The sequence below is a fragment of the Mauremys mutica genome, chromosome 9, assembly GCF_020497125.1.
Source record: "Mauremys mutica isolate MM-2020 ecotype Southern chromosome 9, ASM2049712v1, whole genome shotgun sequence".
Taxonomy (NCBI): Eukaryota; Metazoa; Chordata; order Testudines; family Geoemydidae; genus Mauremys; species Mauremys mutica.
This window is the reverse complement of record NC_059080.1, coordinates 55,066,069-55,085,705: the sequence shown is the minus strand read 5'-3', so window position 1 is coordinate 55,085,705 and position 19,637 is coordinate 55,066,069. Positions and strand designations below refer to the sequence as shown.

Below are 19,637 nucleotides of genomic sequence, written 5' to 3'. Positions count from 1 at the left end.
GTACTATTGTGCTTGATTAGCCAAAACTAGAAGGTTGCACATTTGGTAGCTTGCGTAGGCTGAGCACATTGCACGCACCAGGCACTTATTGCATCTCTCCATTCCTCCCACAAACTCCCTGTGTGCTGGCCCCTCCTATTTCAGGAACTCCCGGCAGCCTATTCCCTCATGCCAGGGGCTCTGTCACCCATTCCCACTTCCACTATGTGCTAGAGGTGCTGTGTTTCCTTTCCAGTCTCCCTCTCCTGCCAGGAGATCTGTATGTCCCCTATTTCTCCCTCCATTTTATTTTCTTTCTTTGTATGACAGGGGTTCTCAAACCAGGGGTTGGGACCCCTAAGGGGGTCGCAAGCTGTCAACTTCCACCCCAAACCCTGCTTTGCCTCCAGCATTTATAATGGCGTTAAATATATAAAAATTGTTTTTAATTTATAAGGGGGGGGTCGCACTCAGAGGCTTGCTATGTGAAAGGGGTCACCAGTAAAAAAGTTTGAGAGCCACTGTTGTAGGAGATGTGTCATTCAGGATGTCAATGTTTTAAAACTCTCTGCCCTCCCTCCCAATAGCTGACCTGGGATGCATTGTTATGCTGGAAGGTGTTGATGGCTACCATCAACTGGTTCTTTTATCTATAGACAATCACAGGTGGCTGAAGCTGTTGGGTCTGCCAGTTTCCTGGGGGGCGCTGTGGGTGTCTACCCCCGGGAAACTGACCTGCAAGACCCTGATATCTGATACCACTGGGCAAAAAAGTGACCAGTGTACATGTGGGAGGACAATGCAGCAACGCCTGATAATACAATGTAGGTGATGACAGAAAATGAAAATCAGCTTTATTAAAAATTAATGAAACAAAGCAGAGTCTGATTTCAGATATGGCTTTTGAAAAGCTGCTTTTCCTAAGAAGAGAATCTGTGTGTTCTGGAGCCACTAGGCTCAACCGCCAGCGAGTGGGAGCTGTGCTCTTTGCACAAGAGCAAGAGGAGTCCTTACCCCTCAGGGCCAAGTTCAGAAAAGCAAATATTTCTCTTCCTCTTCTATCTGCTGGAGACTTCCCTCCCTGCCTGCAGCACAACTCCTATCTGCAGAGCTCTTGAGCCCATTTACTTTCCATGGTGCCCTTTGTACACCTGAAACACTGAAGTGCCACAAAAAGGCTTTTCTCCTGTCACTTACAGTGCACAAAGCCCTCCATGCCTTCTGCGCTGAGCAGCTGCCAGCAGTCAGGCTAGAAAAGCAGGTGAGGAGTTCTGGAAACACACACACACTCTCTCTCTTGGAGAGGAGGCACTTTTGTCTGGAGGAAGAGGTTGGAGGGCAGGAAGGAGGGGGAAAGGATGTGATCTTCCAGCCACTAGCTAATGAGCAGGTCATAGTCTTCTGTGATTGTGCTGTGTTTATTAGTGTTATTTTGGGGGTGGAGGTAGGTGCTGATGCTAGCCCTGGATGCTCTCTTCACTGCATCAGAATTTACTTCCAAAATGCACAGTTCCATTTTGTACTATTCTCCTCTCCCTCCAGCCAATCCAAAACCCCACAAACGTGCACTCCGTGAAGAGACCATTATCTGGGACAGTCTAATCTGTTCCCTTTGGGAGGGGAAGGTCCATCGTGTAAATGAATCCTTAGTAAACTGGATGGTTCCCAGGTGGCTCTCCCACAGGGACTAGTTCCTACGGTTTGCCTTTGGTCACTAGAGGGTTCTGTGGCAGGAACAAGAGGAGATCTGTAGCTGCTGGGAGGCAGAGCTAGGTGAGGATACCTGTCTGCAGTGAATCTTCACTGGCTCTGTCTCCCCGAGCCAGGACCCCCGGTCTACCCTCCCACTTTCAACTGTCTCAAGAGCTGTCAGGAGTTGCTCCCTCCCTCACCAGAGGAATGACGAGAGGCAGGCAGTTAAGAACACCAGCTGTTAGGATCCAGCAGTCAGGTGAGTGCAGCTTGTCAGGAAACAGTCAGCCAGAAGGGGTCTCCTACCGGCAGCTTGAGGGCATGTGTAGTGCACTAGTGAGGTGGGAAGGATGGATGCATTGTGAGCAGGGAAAGGAAAGCGACAGCAACTACCATTAGAGGGAGTAGTTACTCCGCTCAGCTGAGCCAGACATTATTCTTCACCTGCTGTGCTTTGGGTTTGATTGGAACAGACATCACTGATTATGGCAGTGAGAGATACTTGTCACCACGAGACAAGTGGCTGAACGCGTAGAGCAGGCTGCAGGGACATCACAGCTTACTGCTCTGGTGTCCTGCATGGGACATCCACTCCTTCAAGGGAGGGCTTCCCACGAACACCAATTTCTTCAGAAAAGCACTGGGTTGCATTCTGGGAATGTCAGGATGGGCCTCAGAATATTTTTGCAGTTTAGCCAGAATGCGAGGTAGCCCGATGGTGGAAGCATAAAACATGGGGCCACCTCTGTGCTTTGGCCATCCGTAGCCATGGATGTAGATTACATCAATATCTTCTGGGGCAGAAGCTATTCCATCATCTAAGATCTGGAAGCCCTCATTGATGAGGGTATACAGACAGCGCTCCAGGATTTCCTCCTCGTCTATGAAACGTGCCTTAATATGATGGGCATCTCTATACCCAATCAGGAAATTGTGAAGCCATGGATCTGGATTAGCTATTCTAGCCCCAGGTTTCTCATATTGGTACCATCCCATGCCAGTCTTCTGGCCATACCTTCCATTCTCACATAGAAGATCAGGCAGTGGGCTGTATCTCCTCCTGCCACGCAGGCGAGCAGGAGTTCCTGGAGCCAGTTCGGGGCCAGTCAGGCCCTGCCCTTTCCGAGATCTCCAGCCCACATCAAGCCCAGCAAGATCTGACATTCGGAAGGGCCCCATATTGAAACCAAATCCCTCTAGAGCTTGATCTACTTCTTCTGGTTTACATCCTTCTTCTAGCAGAAAAACTGCCTGTTCAGCATAAGGAGCCATCATTCTGTTCCCAACAAATCCAAAGCAATTCCCTACTACAACCCCTATTTTGCCTATAGTTTTGGCTAAACCCATGGCAGTGGCAATGGTGATGGGCGATGTGTGACGACCACGGATTATTTCTACCAGCTTCATTACATGGGCAGGTGAGAAGAAGTGAGTACCAATGACCTGGTGAGGGCGACTGGTGGCTGAAGCAATCTCATCAATATCCAGGGCGGAGGTGTTAGTGCACAAGAAGGACCCTGGCTTGCAGATTGCTGACAACTTATGGAAGATCTCCTTCTTCAGTGCCATGTCCTCAAACACAGCCTCAATAACTAGATCTGCATCCTGTAACACACTGAAGTCCAGAGTGAACTGGAGAAGGGCAGGATCACAGGCATCTGGGCGTTGGCCAATCCACTGCATTTTTGAAGCCTCATGTTCTAGAAGGGATGTCACAGCTCTTGCTCCTACCTCCAGCTGCTTCTGATCCTGCTCTAGAGCTACTACGGACATCTTGGCCTTCACCAGAGAAGTCACAATGCCTCGGCCCATTGTTCCCAGTCCTAGTGATAAAAGCAAGAGAGAAACAGAGACTGTAAGTACTAGGAATTGTTAAGTGCACCTCTGCAAATGGGCTCCTTTGGTACTTCCAGCACATAAAGTAGGTCTCTGTGCAAATAAACACGGGAGTGTAGCTGGGAAAAAAGTAAATGGAAAATTGGGGGGAAACCAACATTTTAATTTTGTCTTTGAGTGCACTTAGAGTGCTAATTGGAGCACTGTTTGAAAAGTGAAGATGGAATGGCAAGCTAATGTCTATTCAAGGATGTAGAACCATTTTGCGGTGGTGTGACGTTATGAGTGTGATATAATATCTCATTGAAAGATGATAGGACCAGAAAGAGTTAATTAACTCACCTCACCGACTGACCTGACCCATGGGTGAACCTTAAGGACTAGTTAGGAAGATATGTAAATGAATAGAACTTTGAAATGCAAGTCTGCATTGTTAGAGGTAGAAGGGTAGATGTTTGCTCAAGTCTTGTGATGTAAGCAAACAAGTCGCGTCTATTGCTATAGTTTTAATTCAAAGATCAAAAAAGGAATATTAACATTTATGATGATACTTGAGTGAAATAGTATTATTGTCTATGTGTCTCTTTGAAGGTTGTGGTAACCTGTATCTAAACTGTTTAATGAATAAATTACTCTGTGCTAATTGCCAGGATGTTTGGGAGAAGGAGTTAAGCCTATTGTTTCCTTAGGCCGAAAGGCTGCTGGAAATGTATAAGAAGCCTGGGACATGATCCTGCTTCATCTCAGATCTGCTTTGGGTTTCAAGAGGGGGAAACCTTAAGCCACAAGGATTGAGATCCCAAGTCATTGACTGGAGCCACCCTGAATATGGACATTGGACTATAACCTAAGAACTATATCTGAAAGGACTTTTGGCAACTACAAGATCACCTCTGCTATGTATCTGAACCTCAAGAATTGAATTCAAATCTGTATGTATATTGATCTTTTAACCAACACTCTCTCTTTTCTTTTTTAATAAATTTTAGCTTAGTTAATAAGAATTGGCTATAGCGTGTATTTTGGGTAAGATCTAAGTTATAATTGAACCTTGGTATGTGACTGATCCTTTGGGATTGGAAGAACCTTTTCTTTTATATGATGAGATAAGATTTTCAGGAATCATCATCATATATGACAGGTGTGTCTGGACGGAGGCCTAAGTCTGGGTACTTTAAGGGAACTGCGTGGTTTGGACTTCTAAGTGACCAGTGAGGTACTATAGAAGCTGTTTTGTGCTGGCTTGGTAAATCTAAGTATTGGAATAATCACCAGCTTTTGGGGTTTGTCTGCCCCGTTTGGTTTGCAGTTCACCCTGATTGAGTAACCTCAGCTGGCTCCCACGGGCAGCACCGTCACAGGTGGTATCCAGAGCACATATACCCCTGTGTAATTTAAGTCGTTTCTCCAATTCATACATTATCATATGGGAGGTAGCTGGAGCAGGGCAGTAGAAATCAGGGAATCTGGATTCTATTTGCAGCTCTGCCACTGACTTCTAGTGTGACCCTTTTGCAAGGCACTTTTGAGTACCTAAGTTCTCCAGCTGTAAATTAGGGCTACAGAACTTTTATCTGTTTTTGGAACATGCATGCAGAAAACTGTCATACATAAGCAAGAGGAAACAAGAGTTTAACCCTAGTGAAGTACAGAACTTGATCTTCCAGACCCTGTGCTACGCGGAATTTCAAACTCTAGAAATGGAATTTGGCATTTGATTTAAAATTAGAATATCAGCCAGGAAAAATCATTAATTGTTACTGATACTCTTTTTAGAGTTTATGATATAAACAATGTAATTGAAGAGGAAGATGTGGCACATGTAGATGTATTTAAAATTGTTTCCTATATCAGAAAGAGTTTGAGAAGAAATTGTACAAGCAACTAGACAGACTGAGAATTTACAAAAGATTATTACAACTATTGAAAAATGATATAATAAAGTGATACTGAAGCCATATAATCAACTTATTAAAGACTTTTCAGTAATTCAAGGAATGCTGTTTAAAGGCAATAGGGTAGTAATTCCTTTAGTGTTAACAGCAGAGATATTGAAACACATACATGAGGGACATTTAGCCACAGAAAAAAGTAAAGGTAGAGAAAGAGAGGTTCTGTATTGACCACAAATGAACCAAAACATAGAGGTTTACATAAAAGAGAGTGACGTACATCAAAAATGTAGAAATGCTCAGTCTAAACAGCCTATTACATTTATTCTAGAAAACAAGACTTTGGTCTAAAGTAGGTTTCAATCTATTTGAATATAAAGGACATGCTTATGCTATAGTTCTTGATTATTTTTTGCATTTTCCTGAAATAGCTATACTAGAAAACACTTGTGCCAAACAATTCATTAATAAAATTAAATCAGTTTTTGCATGGCATTCTCAATGTGGTAATGATTGATAATGGACTTCAATTTCACAGTCAAGAGTTTAAGTTTTGCCATAGCATATGATTTCAAACATATTACAGCTAGTCCAGGTTACCCACAATCTACTGGGCTAATTGAAAATGCTGTTAAAATAATACAACTATTACAACAAAAGTTACATTTGGGTAATGGGAGGGATAGCTCAGTGGTTTGAGCATTGGCCTACTAAACCCAGGGTTGTGAGTTCAATCCTTGAGGGGGCCATTTAGGGATTTGGGGATTGGTCCTGCTTTGAGCAGGGGGTTGGACTAGATGATCTCCTGAGGTCCCTTCCAACCCTAATAATCTATGATTCTATGATCCTCCAAAGGACAAGCTGAAGGAGCAACTAGACGGGTAGGAGGAGAACCAGGTGAAGACAGACAGAGTCCTGAGAGCTAGGGAAGGACAAAATTTCAAGAAGAGCATGGTCGATTGTGTTGAAGGAGTCTGACAGATCAAGGAGGAGGAGACAGATGGGGTTCTGGGCTTTGGCTAGGAAGAAGTCATTACAGACTTTGCTGAGAGCAGTTTCAATGGAGTGCAGGGGGTGGAAGCCAGATTGAAGAGGGTCTAGGACGGGGTGGGCAAACTGTGTCCCACGGGATTGCCGTCAGGGCTTTGGATCCAGCCTGTGGGATTGCCAGCCCTGTGGCGCAGCGGGCCTAAGGCAGGCTCCCTGCTTCCCTGGCCCTGCGCCACTCCCAGAAGCGGCCAGCACCACGTCCCTGTAGCCCATGGGGGAGGGGATTCCACAAGCTGACCTTGCCTGTGGCCAATGGGAGCTTTGGGGGAGGTAACCGCAGGGCAGTGCACAGAGCCCTCTGCTCCCCACTCCCTCAGAGGCTGCAGGGACATGGTGCCAGACACTTCCGGGAGTGGCGCAGGGCGAGGGCAGGCAGGGAGCCTGCCTTAGCCGCACTGCTGCCACCCCGCAGTTGCTCAAGGTAAGCGGTGCCAACAGGGCCGGCTCCAGGCACCAGCCGACCAAGCATGTGCTTGGGGCAGCACCTTGGGCCGGGGCGGCGCTTGGGTTTTTTGGTTCGGCGGGGCAGCGCTGGAGGAGTTTTTTTGTTTGTTTTTGTTTCCACCGGGCGGCGCTTGAAGGGGCGGGGGCTTGGGTGGCGCGGCATTCGGGGGGGGGGGGCTTCGGGCGGCACGGCACTCGGTGGGGCAGGGGCTTTGGGTGGCACAGCGCTTGGGGGGGCGGGGATTTGGGCGGCATGGCACTCAGGGGCAGGGGTTTCGGCAGCGCTCGTGGGGGGGGTTGTTACGGCAGGGCGGCGCTCTTTATTTTTGCTTGGGATGGCAAAAAAGTTAGAGCCAGCCCTGGGTGCCAAGCTGGAGCCCACGCCCCAACCCCCTGCCCTAGCCCTACATTCATGGCCCTGCATGCAATTTCCCCACCCAGTTGTAGCCCTTGGGCCAAAAAGTTTGCCCACCCCTGGTTTAGGACATAACTCCAAGAGAGGAAGTCCAAACAGTGACTGTGAACAGCACAATCCATGAGCCTAGAGATGAAAAGGAGCCAGGGGAAATAGGAGGAAAAAAACAAAAATTGCCATAAACATGCTTTAGTCTCTCCTGTCTTAAAAATCCTACCCTGGACCCAACTTGCCTCTCCAACTACTGCCCCATCCCTCAACTCCTTTAGCTTGTCCTTTGGAGGATCCTCCTCATCCCCTCTCCAACTTTTTCTGGGGGTTCCACAGAGCTCTGTCTGCGGACCTCTCCTCTTCTCCCTCTGTACCTTATCTCATCCACAAACATAAATTCAACTATGCAGATGATTGTCAGGTCTACCTCTCCACTCCTGTCCAAACTAAAATCTTGGCCTGTCTCTGACATCTCCTTATGGATGTCTAGCCATCAGCTCAAAGAGAACATGGCTAAAACAGAGTTCTTAGGCCTGGTCTACACTAGGACTTTAATTCGAATTTAGCAGCGTTAATTCGAATTAACCGCGCACCCGTCCACACCAGGAAGCCATTTAATTCGACCTAGAGGGCTCTTTAGTTCGAATTCGGTACTCCACCCCGACGAGGGGAGTAGCGCTAAATTCGACATGGCTATGTCGAATTAGGCTAGGTGTGGATGCAAATCGAACTTAGTAGCTCCGGGAGCTATCCCACAGTGCACCACTGTGTTGACGCTCTGGACAGCAATCCGAGCTCAGATGTTCTGATCAGCCATACAGGAAAAGCCCCGGGAAAATTTGAATTCCTTTTCCTGTCTGGCCATTTTGAATCTCAGTTCCTGGTTGGACATCAGGGCGAGCTCAGCAGCACCGGCAGCGATGCAGAGCTCTCCAGCAGAGGAGTCCATGCAATCTCAGAGTAGAAAGAGGGCCCCAGCATGGACTGACCGGGAAGTCTTGGATCTGATCGCTGTGTGGGGCGATGAGTCTGTGCTTTCGGAGCTGCGCTCCAAAAAACGGAATGCAAAGACCTACGAGAAGGTCTCCAAAGCCATGGCACTCAGAGGATACAGCCGGGATGCAACGCAGTGCCGCGTGAAAATCAAGGACCTGAGACAAGGCTACCAAAAAATCAAAGCGGCAAACGGATGCTCCGGAGCCCAGCCCCAGACATGCCGCTTCTACGAGGCACTGCATGCCATTCTCAGTGGGTCTGCCACCACTGCCCCACCAGTGACCGTGGACTCTGAGGATGGGATAGTGTCGACGGGCAGTTTCTCGGCGATGTTCGCCGATGGGGAAGATGAGGAAGGGTTTGTGGAGGACGAGGCAGGCGACAGCGCTTACAATACTGCTTTCCCCGACAGCCAGGATCTCTTCATCACCCTCACAGAGATCCCCTACCAACCCTCCCCGGCCGTTAACCCGGACTCTGAATCAGGGGAAGGATCAGTCGGTAAGTGCTATAAACATGTAAACATTTATTTTTTTAAAAACAGGAATAAAAACTATATGAAAAGAAGGTCAATGCATATAGGGATCGAACAGAAATCCTCTTGGGACAGTTCCACGAAGCTCTCGGAGAGGTAATCGAAAAGCCTCCGCAGGAGGTTCCTGGGGAGAGGTGCCTTATTGGGTGCTCCGTGGAAGCACACTCTTCCGCGCCAGGCCATCCTGAGGTATAGTGGGAGCATTGCCTCGACCAGCATGGCAGCATAGGGCCCTGGTCTGTGCAGGGATTCACGCAGCATGCGCTCTCTGTTTCTCCTGGTGACCCGCCTCAGGGTGATCTCGCTCGGCGACTGCTGCATCTAATTAGGGGAATTACTTTAATGTTACTATTGTGAATGCTTGACTTTTCCTTTGCATAACAATGACCGTCGTTTAACAGCCACGTGTTGGAGGCTGCAGAGGAAAAGCATACAGGGATCTTTCCCGGGGGCAGCCGCGAGGGGCTGGAACAGGGTCAGACTTTATGCTTTCCAGATTGCCTGCAGCAGGAGGGCACTGCTATCCATTAACTGTTAAGCAGCCTAAAGTTTATGGCTTACCAGGCCTGGCTGCTACACGGATTCTGCTGTCCTGCCCCGCTTGTCCGATCTCCAGTGCAAGACCCCAGGCAATGAAAGCGAATGCCGAAAATTCGAACTTGTCCTGAGAGCACATGAGATTAGGTGCCCTGTATGGTCTTGTTCACAGAAACTGAGTAGACTGTGTTCAGTGTTCGCAAACATGTATCTTTGCAAGGAAATCACTTCCTTTTTCCCATCACACAGCTGCGGCTCTTTCCCGAACTGCTCCGGCATCCCCCTCACAGAGGCTGGCGCAGATTAGGCGGCGAAAGAAAAAGACTCGGGACGAGATGTTCGCTGAACTGATGGCCTGCTCCAGAGCCAAGGCGGCCCAGCAGAGCCAGTGGAGGGAGACCCTCTCTCAGCAGCAGCGCTCACACAGCGAACGGGAGGACAGGTGGCAGCAGGAAGACCAGCAGGCGACTCAAATGCTGCTTGGACTAATGAGGGAACAAACGGACACGCTCCGGCGCCTTGTGGATGTTCTGCAGGACCGCAGGCAGGAGCAGAGAGCCCCCCTGAACTGTATCTGCAACCGCCCTCCCCAGCCACAAAGTCCTGTCCCCCCCTCACCCAAAATCACAAGAAGGAGGGGCGCTAGGGGCCGTGAAAACTGTCACTCCACCCCAGCAGAGCGCTCATGTACCAAACAGCTCTCATTCCCTAAAGTATGAGAATTGCTTCCCTTCCTGGCTCACCCGATCCCAAATCCCAGTTTCATCCCCCAACTGTGTAGTTGAGTATTAAAAATAGTTTGCTGTTCATTACTGTTTCCGTCATGTTTCTTTGCAGAAGACTTTGTGTGAAGGGGGGGGGAGGGGTTTGTTAATTGCATAGGACAGCCACCATTAACAGGTTACAGACATGGGGGCAGGATCAACAGCAGGTCACACACAGAGTGCAGTCACTAGGCACCTGGGTCACTCTGCGAGGTGTCTGCTGCCCCAGGTCAGTCTGGGAGGTGTATGTTGCCCCAGGGTCCGAGCGCCTGGCATCCACAAATGGCAAGGCAGGCTGCCCTTACCATGCCCTTCCACCCTAGCCATGAACCTCTCCGATGCCCTGAGCCCCAGCCAGAGCCATCATCCCCCCACACCTACTCACCCTTCCCACACACCCCTCACCTCTTCCTGCAAACCCACCCCTTCCTGCACACCCTCCTGTAACCGTCCTCCCCCCAGAGACCGCTGTAGGAGCAGGAGCTTGTCAGTCCTCGAGTGTAGAAGAGGTCTGTACATCACTGCACACCGTACCCACCACAGTCTGCATCCCTGTTTGAACCCTTGAACGCGAATTCGTTAGTAAAGAAAACTTTGTTAATTAAAAATGTTCCAATAACTTTATTTTTAAACGTCTGTTGGAAGGGGGAAACCTGGTGAACGGGGTATGTAACCGCTGAAAAAAGTGAATAGTAACTGAAACAGCGGCAGGTTCAGCTTCTCTGTAAAGAGACTGGACAGTCATAGGTTACCCTGCTCTCTGAGGAACCTAGCTTTCAAAGCCTCCCGGATGCACAGCGCTTCCCGCTGGGCTCTTCTAATCACACGGGTGTCTGGCTGAGCGTAATCAGCAGCCAGGCGATTTGCCTCAACCTCCCATCCCGCCATAAAGGTCTCCCCCTTGCTCTCACAGAGATTGTGGAGCACACAGCAAGCTGCAATAACAATGGGGATATTGGTTTCGCTGAGATCCGAGCGAGTCAGTAAGCTCCTCCATCTCCCCTTGAGACGTCCGAAAGCACACTCCACCACCATTCTGCACTTGCTCAGCCGGTAGTTGAAGAGCTCCTTGTCACTGTCCAGGGCGCCTGTATAGGGCTTCATGAGCCAGGGCATTAGCAGGTAGGCTGGGTCCCCGAGGATCACTGTAGGCATCTCCACATCCCCAACACTTACTTTGTGGTCTGGGAAGAAACTACCTTCCTGCAGGCGTCTAAACAGACCAGAGTTCCTGAAAACACGCGCGTCATGAACCTTGCCCGGCCACCCGACGTAGATGTTGGTAAAACGTCCTCTATGGTCCACCAGTGCTTGCAGCACCATTGAAAAGTAGCCCTTTCGATTAATATACTGACTGGCCTGGTGGGCCGGTCCCAGGATAGGGATGTGAGTGCCATCTATAGCCCCACCGCAGTTTGGGAATCCCATCGCGGCGAAGCCATCTATGACGACCTGGACGTTTCCCAGGGTCACTACCTTTGAGAGCAGTAGGTCAACGATTGCGTGGGCTACTTGCATCACAGCAACCCCCACGGTAGATTTTCCCACACCAAAGTGGTTCGCTACTGACCGGTAGCTGTCTGGCGTGGCAAGTTTCCAGAGGGCTATGGCCACTCGCTTCTGCACAGTCAGGGCTGCTCGCATCCGGGTGTCCTGGCGCTTCAGGGCAGGGGCCAGCAAGTCACACAGTTCAAGGAAAGTGCCCTTACGCATCCTGAAGTTTCGCAGCCACTGTGATTCATCCCAGACCTGCAGCACTATGCGGTCCCACCAGTCCGTGCTTGTTTCCCGGGCCCAGAATCGCCGTCCCATAGCATGAACGTGACCCATTGCCACCATGATCTCCGCGGCGCGGGATCCCGTGCTTTGTGAGAGGTCTGTGCCACTCTGACACTTCATGTCCTCACCGCGCTGCCGGAGCCTCCTCGCCCGATTTCTCAGCAGCTGACTGTGGAAGAGGTGGACGATAAGGTGCGAGGAGTTGACAACGGCCATAAGTGCAGCGATGATCGCAGCGGGCTCCATGCTCGCAGTGCTGTGGCGTCCGCGCTGTCTCTGACCAGAAAAGTGCGGTAACAGATTTCCCGCCGGCGCTTTCAGGGAGAGAGGGCGGGAGTGACGGTTGAATGACGACAGTTACCCAAAACCACCCTCGACACATTTTTCCCCCAGCAGGCATTGGGGGCTCTACCCAGCATTCCAATGGGCAGCGGGGACTGCGGGAACTGTGGGATAGCTGCCCAGAATGCACCGCTTCCAATGTCGACGCTTGCCCCGTTAGTGTGGACTCACAAAGTCGAATTAGTGTCCTTAGTGTGGATACACAAATTCGAATTCATAAGGTCGAATCCACAAATTCGACCTAAGTTAAATCGAACTACTCTTGTAGTGTAGACATACCCTTAGTCTCCCTCCCAACCCTCTTTCTCAACCACTGTGGACAATACCACCATCCTGCCTGTCCCTCAGGCCTGTAATCTGGCTGTCCTCTTCAACTCACACTGTTCTCTACATCCTCACACCCAGGCTAGATTTAAATCTTGCAGACTCTTTCTACATAACATTGTTCAGAAATGGTCTTTCCTATCCATCCTCAATTCTAAAACTCGGGTTTAGACTCTCATCTTGCACCTTGATAACTGCAACATCCTTTTCCCTGTTCTTGCCAAATGCCATCTTGGCCTGCTCACATCCATTCAGAACTCTGCTGGAAAGATCAGTTCCCTAGCCTATTTCTTTGACTATGTCTCCCCTCTTTTTGCATCCCTCCACTGGCTCCTGCTTCTCTAGCACATCAGACATACGTTACATGTCTTCATTTTCAAGGCTGTTTATGGCCTAGCCCCACCCTACCATTCTCTTGTTTGCTGTTGAAACGTTGATTCCTGCCTTCAACTGGTCCATGACGCCAGCCTCCATTGCTCATTTGTCAAATTTTCAAACAAACACCTTTGTGCTTTCTCCCACGCTGCCCCTCATGCTTAGGAGGAGCTCCCTGTAAACATCTACAAAACTAACTCAATATCCTCCTTCAAATACTTCATTAAAACTCTTCTTTGCTGCGATGCCTACAAAAAACTTGACAATGGTTGGGCTACTGGCCCACTGCCTATCACTCATATTGTCTCATTGTACTCCCCTGTCTTTCTCCATGTTTTGTCTCTTATAGTTAGATTGTAAGCTCCTTGGGGAAGAGACAGTCTTGTTCTGGGTTTGTGCAGCACCTAGCACAATGACAAGGGCTCCTGCATGCTACAGTAATATAAATAAATCAAAAATAGTCTGAGAACCACATAAAAAGTAAAATGCCGGTGGAGTTTAAAGGTTTTTTTCATGTGCCACGCACTCCTATAAAGCAAAGGGGAACTCTGAATATGAGCACTGTTAACATCCAGAATAAAGCCACAACTAGACAAGGTCTGCAGTAATTCTATCAAAATGATTTTTTTAAATCCAAAATCCAGCTGACTGGGTTTTCAAATGAAAGTCTATCAGCCAAACAAAGAAACACAAACCAAGGGGATTAAAAAATTAATCTAAAGCTGCTTTATGAAGAATGGCTGAAATTATGTCATCAGTAAAACAAGCTCAAGTCTCCATAATGCAGGTCAAACAAGGTGGAGTATTTTTTCCACAAGCAGCCTGTCATCACTGATGTAGCTCTGACCGCGTGTTATACATAAAAACGTGCTACGCAAAACATTTCCTATCTTGACAACAAGAACGAAGAATTTGAAAATGTGTTTTCAAAGACAGCCATTTTACTTCTGATGGGAAATATCAGCAGAACTCTTATTTATGCCTGTGTTGGGTCCAATGATGGAAAAATAAGATCTGTAACATCATAATCAAAGTTAACATACCACTAAAATTTCATTTACAAAACCAACAAAGGTACAGTAATTTAAAATGATTGTACATGTCCTTCTGTCCATTCCCATAAACTGAATGCATACAGAATACAGATGTTAACACTAAAAACGTGCTGCCAGCCTGCTGCCCCTCCTCCCACCTCCACCAGATCTTTTGTCAACAACTGGGGGTTTGAAAGTGGATTCGGCATCAGGACCTCAGATCTTCCACTGGTGAGCCACAAAGACTACTTTTTGTCCTAGGCAGTGAGACATCCTTGTGGTACTTCATCCTCTAGGACAGGGGTCCCCAACCTTTTCAGGACCAGGGACCGGTCGGGAGCGCTCGTCCCGCGGCTCAGCTGGACCGCCCGCAGGCGTGCCTGCGGGAGGTCCACCGGCTCCGGTTGAGCTGCCGCAGGCATGACTGCGGACGGTTCGCTGGTCGCGCGGCTCAGCTGGACCGCCCGCAGGCACACCTGCGGCAGCTCAACCAGAGACGGTGGCCCGCCCGCCGGCGTGCCTGCGGGCGGTCCAGCTGAGCCGCGCAACCAGTGAACCGTCCGCAGTCATGCCGGCGGGAGGTCCACCGGAGCCCCGGGAGCAGCGGACCTCCCGCAGGCATGACTGCGGAGGGAGCGCTCGTCCCGCGGCTCGGGTAGACCTCCCGCAGGCACGCCTGCGGGAGGTCCACTGGGTCGGTTCGCGGCCCAGTTTCTAAGAGGCCGCGGACCGGTACCGGGCCGCGGACCGGGGGTTGGGGACCCCTGCTCTAGGACACAGACCTGAGCCTGTGGACAAGACCTGAGCTTGCCAAGTTCATTTTTGGCCCAGAATAGTTGGTTACCAAGTTACTATCTGACTCTTCAATGGCCTGTATGAAAGGAGGTTTTCAGTAGCATGGTGATAAGAGCAGTGGAAGCATCTGGAGCCTTGTTACACTAGAATACCCAGGAGGGATAACACTTGTGGGTTTTTTTCTAAAATTGGGTGGTCGAGACAAGGGGAGACTTGGACATTCAGCAGGTTAAGAGGCACATCTGCTGATGACCCCATTAGATCCTCTTTGGTTGTAAGGCTGGTGATCTTGAGGAAGAATGTACACCTCTACTCCAATATAACGTGACCCAATATAACATGAATTCGGATATAACGCGGTAAAGCAGTGCTCCGGGGGGGATGGGAGGGGGCTGCATGCTCCGGCAGATCAAAGCAAGTTCGATATAACGCGGTTTCACCTACAACGCGGTAAGATTTTTTGGCTCCCGAGGACAGCATTCTATCAGGGTAGAGGTGTATATTTGATGGGGTGTACTCCCCACACTTGCCCTGAGAGGGTAAATTAGGCCAATTAATCTACTGTATAGGCAGCACCTGGAGGAAACCCAGGGAGTGCTAGGGCCTAATTGGTTGATGAAGTCCAGCTGGGGGAGGAGCTGAGCTGGATTTATAAAACCAGGAAGCTGGCAACAGACAGGGCTGCAGGGAAGTAGGCTGCAGTCACTCCTTGAGAGAAGGGAGGTGTGTTAGCGGCTAGAGAGTAGTCCATAGTTACTTCCTGAGAGAAGGGAATTGGAAGGCTGGTGAACCCAGAGAAGTGGGACATGGCACACACCAGGTAGAGGACAGTGGACTGCCTGGGACAGTTTGTCCTGGAAAGTCTTGGTTACACACACTCAGACACACACCAGGAAGGGGAAACCACGTAATGACAGCCCTCCAGAGGAGGAGGCTGCAATTCCTGGAGCAAGAGGGGTCCGCAGGGTGAGAGGATGACAGGAGAGACACCATCAAAGGAGGGTACAATGTCTGGCTGGAGCTAATCCTCAGAACGACCAGGAGGAAGTGCCACCAGCAGTGAATGCACCCCGTCATGACAGTATAACAGAACAGAAAAATGGTAGAGAATCGTCAGGACTCTCTGGGGTGTGGAGGGACCTGGGGGAAAGAAGAAAAAGAGAAAGTAACTTCTGCTCAGATGGTCCAAAATGACTGAATCGCACCTCGAACTATGCAGTCTCCAGGGATGTGACCAGGAAACACTCCACAAGTTGTATGGATTGGGGTGCTTCCTCAGAACTGTGTGCTCAGGGATTCAGGGCTGTCTTCTCTCATTTCCTCTTAGCTATCTCAATAATAATAAACCAAGCTCTTATCAGAACTGTCCTAGCATATTTCACACCCATTGCAATGCCAACAGCAGCAGGCTCATGTCTTCCTCAAAAATACAACCACCACATCAGATCTTCCCCCTTTCAGTTCTTTGCCATACAGCCAAAAACTACTCTTCTACCCACTTCATTATACAATAAATATGTACGTGACAAATCCACTTGTTGGGCAGATTGAGCAAATCATGGTTTTCAGTTATTGATCAGTCATATAAGATACAACTAATATAAAGTGACTCCGTATATTACAGAAATAGGTAGTAAATTCAAACTATATTAAATTGTAATCTGACTTTAAAAGTACAATTACATTAAAAATGCTACGTTAGGGAAATGCTTTGTGGCATGTTCAGAATATGCAAGTATTGTTCCAGCATTATGTTTAAAATCATGCAGAACAAATGCTGGCAGACTGATGTAAATTGAGGCTGCTCCATTTCAATGATTATTTGGGGTTAATATTTCTGGTTGAAATTATTAATGTGACATAGCAGGTGAACAGTAGGGGCAAACAGGGGACTTCTGTATGGAGTTCACAGGAAGGAGCCTGAGAGGTTCTCTTTCTAGGTACAGTTCTATGCTCAATAGTGTGATGGCCAGCAACAGATCAGTGATTGCAACCTGCAACAGATGTGGAATGTTTTTTTCCTGCCTGAAGCCAGAAGGGACTTCCTGGGTACAAAGTGTGAATTGGTGATTGTGCTGGAAGGAAAGATTTCTTGTTTGGAATTACAAGGATTGACACTGCAGAGCATCAGAGAGGATGTAGAGTACTGGAATAACCAGATTCAGGAAGCATCATCACCCCAGAATCAAGGAAGAAATTAACTGGTGGCCAAAGAATGAGAGAGTGTGGAAATCAGAGTTTGTAACCACCAGAGGCAAGAGGTCGAGTTGGCATTCTACTCTGTCGGAGGCAGATGAGGACAGGCAGGCTGTAACTACCAGAGAGGACTGGGAGGAATTCCACACAGCTAAAAGTATCCAATCAGCTTCTCAGCATGGAAACTGCAGCAAATGTCTCTGAAGAGACAGCTAGTCGAATGGAACAGGTGTATTGGACATTCCTGAGAATGGCTGCTCAGCTCAAGCTGAAAGACTATCAAGTGTACCTGTGAAGAGATCTCCAGCCATCCACAGAAGACAGATAATACCTAGATGGGGATGCTATGCAAAGGAGAATGGAAAGAACATTCTGCAAAGAACAGGCAGATAGCAGGATGGTATGCTGCCTTACTGGAGCCAAGACATGAGACATCACTCTAAGATTGACTAGGCTTCTGAACTCAGCAGGCAAGGATCCATTGGCCTCAATGACACTTTCACAGGATACCTTGCAGACTATAGACAACTTTACAGAACTCAGCATGGGGCTGAAGGAGAATATTCAAGTGATCTCTGAGACCCTTCCTGTCTCATGAGCAAAGAAAGACGGAAGTCAGACATTCCAGAGGTGAACTTCTGCCAGGGCAGTAATGTAAGATAGAGGGTTTTGGTTTTGTGGAACATTAGTCTACCTTCTATGAGGAGAGAGAGCTATATAGTTTGGATGGCCTCCATCTCAGCTGAAGGGGAACCAATCTCCTCAGGGACAAGCTGAGTAATCAGAAGGGCATTAAACTAACATGGAGGGTAAAAAGGGGGAACAAATGAGCACTCATTTAGTACAAAATCAAGATGTCAAAGCACCAAGGGACATGAAAAGAATACATTCTTTAGTTGCCTATACACCAAAGCTAGGAGCCTGAGTAATGAACAAGAAGAATTGGAATTGTTCATTTATTAACATAAATTTGATGTAGACAGTTGTCAGGGTTCCCTCCCCACTCTTAACTTTAAGGTACAGGTGTGGGAACCCACATGAAAGACCCGCTAAGCTTATTTCTACCAGCTTAGGTTAAAACTTCCCCAGGGCACAAATTCTCCCTTGTACCTTGGATTAGGTAATGCTGCCACCACCAAGTGATTCAAACAAAGAATCAGGGAAAGGACTACTTGGAGTCCTATTTCCCCAAAATATCCCCCCAAGCCCTACACCCCTTTTCCTGGGGGAGCTTGAGAATAAACAAGATGAGCACAGACCAACCTTGGTTTTTTAGGATACTAAAAAACCCAATCAGATTCTTAAAAAACCCCAGAACTTTACTAGAAAGAAAAAAGGTGAAAGGAGTACCTCTGTAAGATTAGAATGGAAGATAATCTCACAGGCAATCAGATTCAAAACACAGAGGGTTTCCCTCTAGACAAAACCTTAAAGTTACAAAAAGAAAAAACAGGGATACACATTCCCCCCAGCACAGAGAAATTCATAAGTCAAAACAAAAGATAATCTAATGCATTTCCTTGCTAAATACTAACTCTATAGGAGTTGTATTGCTTGCTTCTTTGACCTGTCTCCGGCAAAAGCCACACGGAACAGACAGACAAAGAACAGACAAAACAAAGCCTCCCCCACCCGATTTGAAAGTATCTTGTCCCCTTAGTGGTCCTTTTGGTCAGGTGCCAGCCATGTTACCTGAGCTTCTTAACCCTTTACAGGTAAAAGGATTTTTGTGCCTCTGTCCAGGAGGGATTTTATAGTACTATATACAGGAAGGTTGTTACCCTTCCCTTTATATTTATGACAACAGTATTACTGAAACCAGGTGGGAAGATTTGCATGATTGGAATATTAAAATCAATGGTTATAATTGGTTTAAGAAGGGTCTAGTGGGTAAAAGGGGAGAAGGAGAGTCACTCAGTCAAAAATGGTATTGGCTGTTTCCGAGTCTCTGACAACTAGGAAGTAAATTATCTTGAATGCTTGTTATAATATGGATCTATGGCTAAAACACAAGAGGGGTGTCTGCTACGGACACCAAATCACACTTGGAGACAGGATGACCAAAAAATAAGACCAATTGCCTACTGGGTCAGACCAATGGTCCATCTAGCCCAGTGACCTATCTTCCGACAGTGGCCAGTGCTAGATGCTTCAGAGGGAGTGAACAGAACAGGGCAATTTATCAAGTGACAATCCTTGAGCACTAATCTATAATGTGCAGGGGGAAAAACCTGGGTTGTAATGAGGGTCTTCAATCTAACTGACACATACTGGAGGTTTCCTGCTGCCAATACTAAAATGTCACTGGAATTTGTATAAGTTATAGATGACAATTTTCTAACTCAAATAGTATTGCATCCAATCCAGGGGGATTCCATATCAGACTTCACCTTGACAGATCATGAGGAATTGATCATAGAACTAAAAGTTAGTGGTTGCTTACGTGCAAGTAATCAATATACTTGGTGGTTTAGAAAGGCCAGTTTCACAAAGATGGAAACAATTATGACCCGAATCAACTGCAAGAAAGAAAATATGTATATAAAATGGAAAAAGGGGAAATTGTTAGCAATGAATATAAACTAGAAGCTAGAAACTGTAGAAAATGGATAAGGGATGCAAAAGGACACTAACAGGGTGCACTCACCACTCTGGTGCCTC

At 48.0% G+C, this 19,637-nt stretch overlaps 1 protein-coding gene across 1 annotated transcript in view; it reads right to left on the bottom strand.

Moving 5' to 3' along the window:
* Positions 1-804: 804 nt before the first annotated feature.
* The window catches only part of EHHADH (enoyl-CoA hydratase and 3-hydroxyacyl CoA dehydrogenase), a 54,679-nt gene continuing 35,846 nt past the window's right edge, over positions 805-19,637 (bottom strand). Inside the window, exon 7 of the mRNA XM_045030169.1 lies at positions 805-3,494. Coding sequence (XP_044886104.1) covers positions 2,224-3,494 — 1,271 coding nt within the window. The 3' untranslated portion in view covers positions 805-2,223. The remainder of the gene's footprint in view (positions 3,495-19,637) is intronic.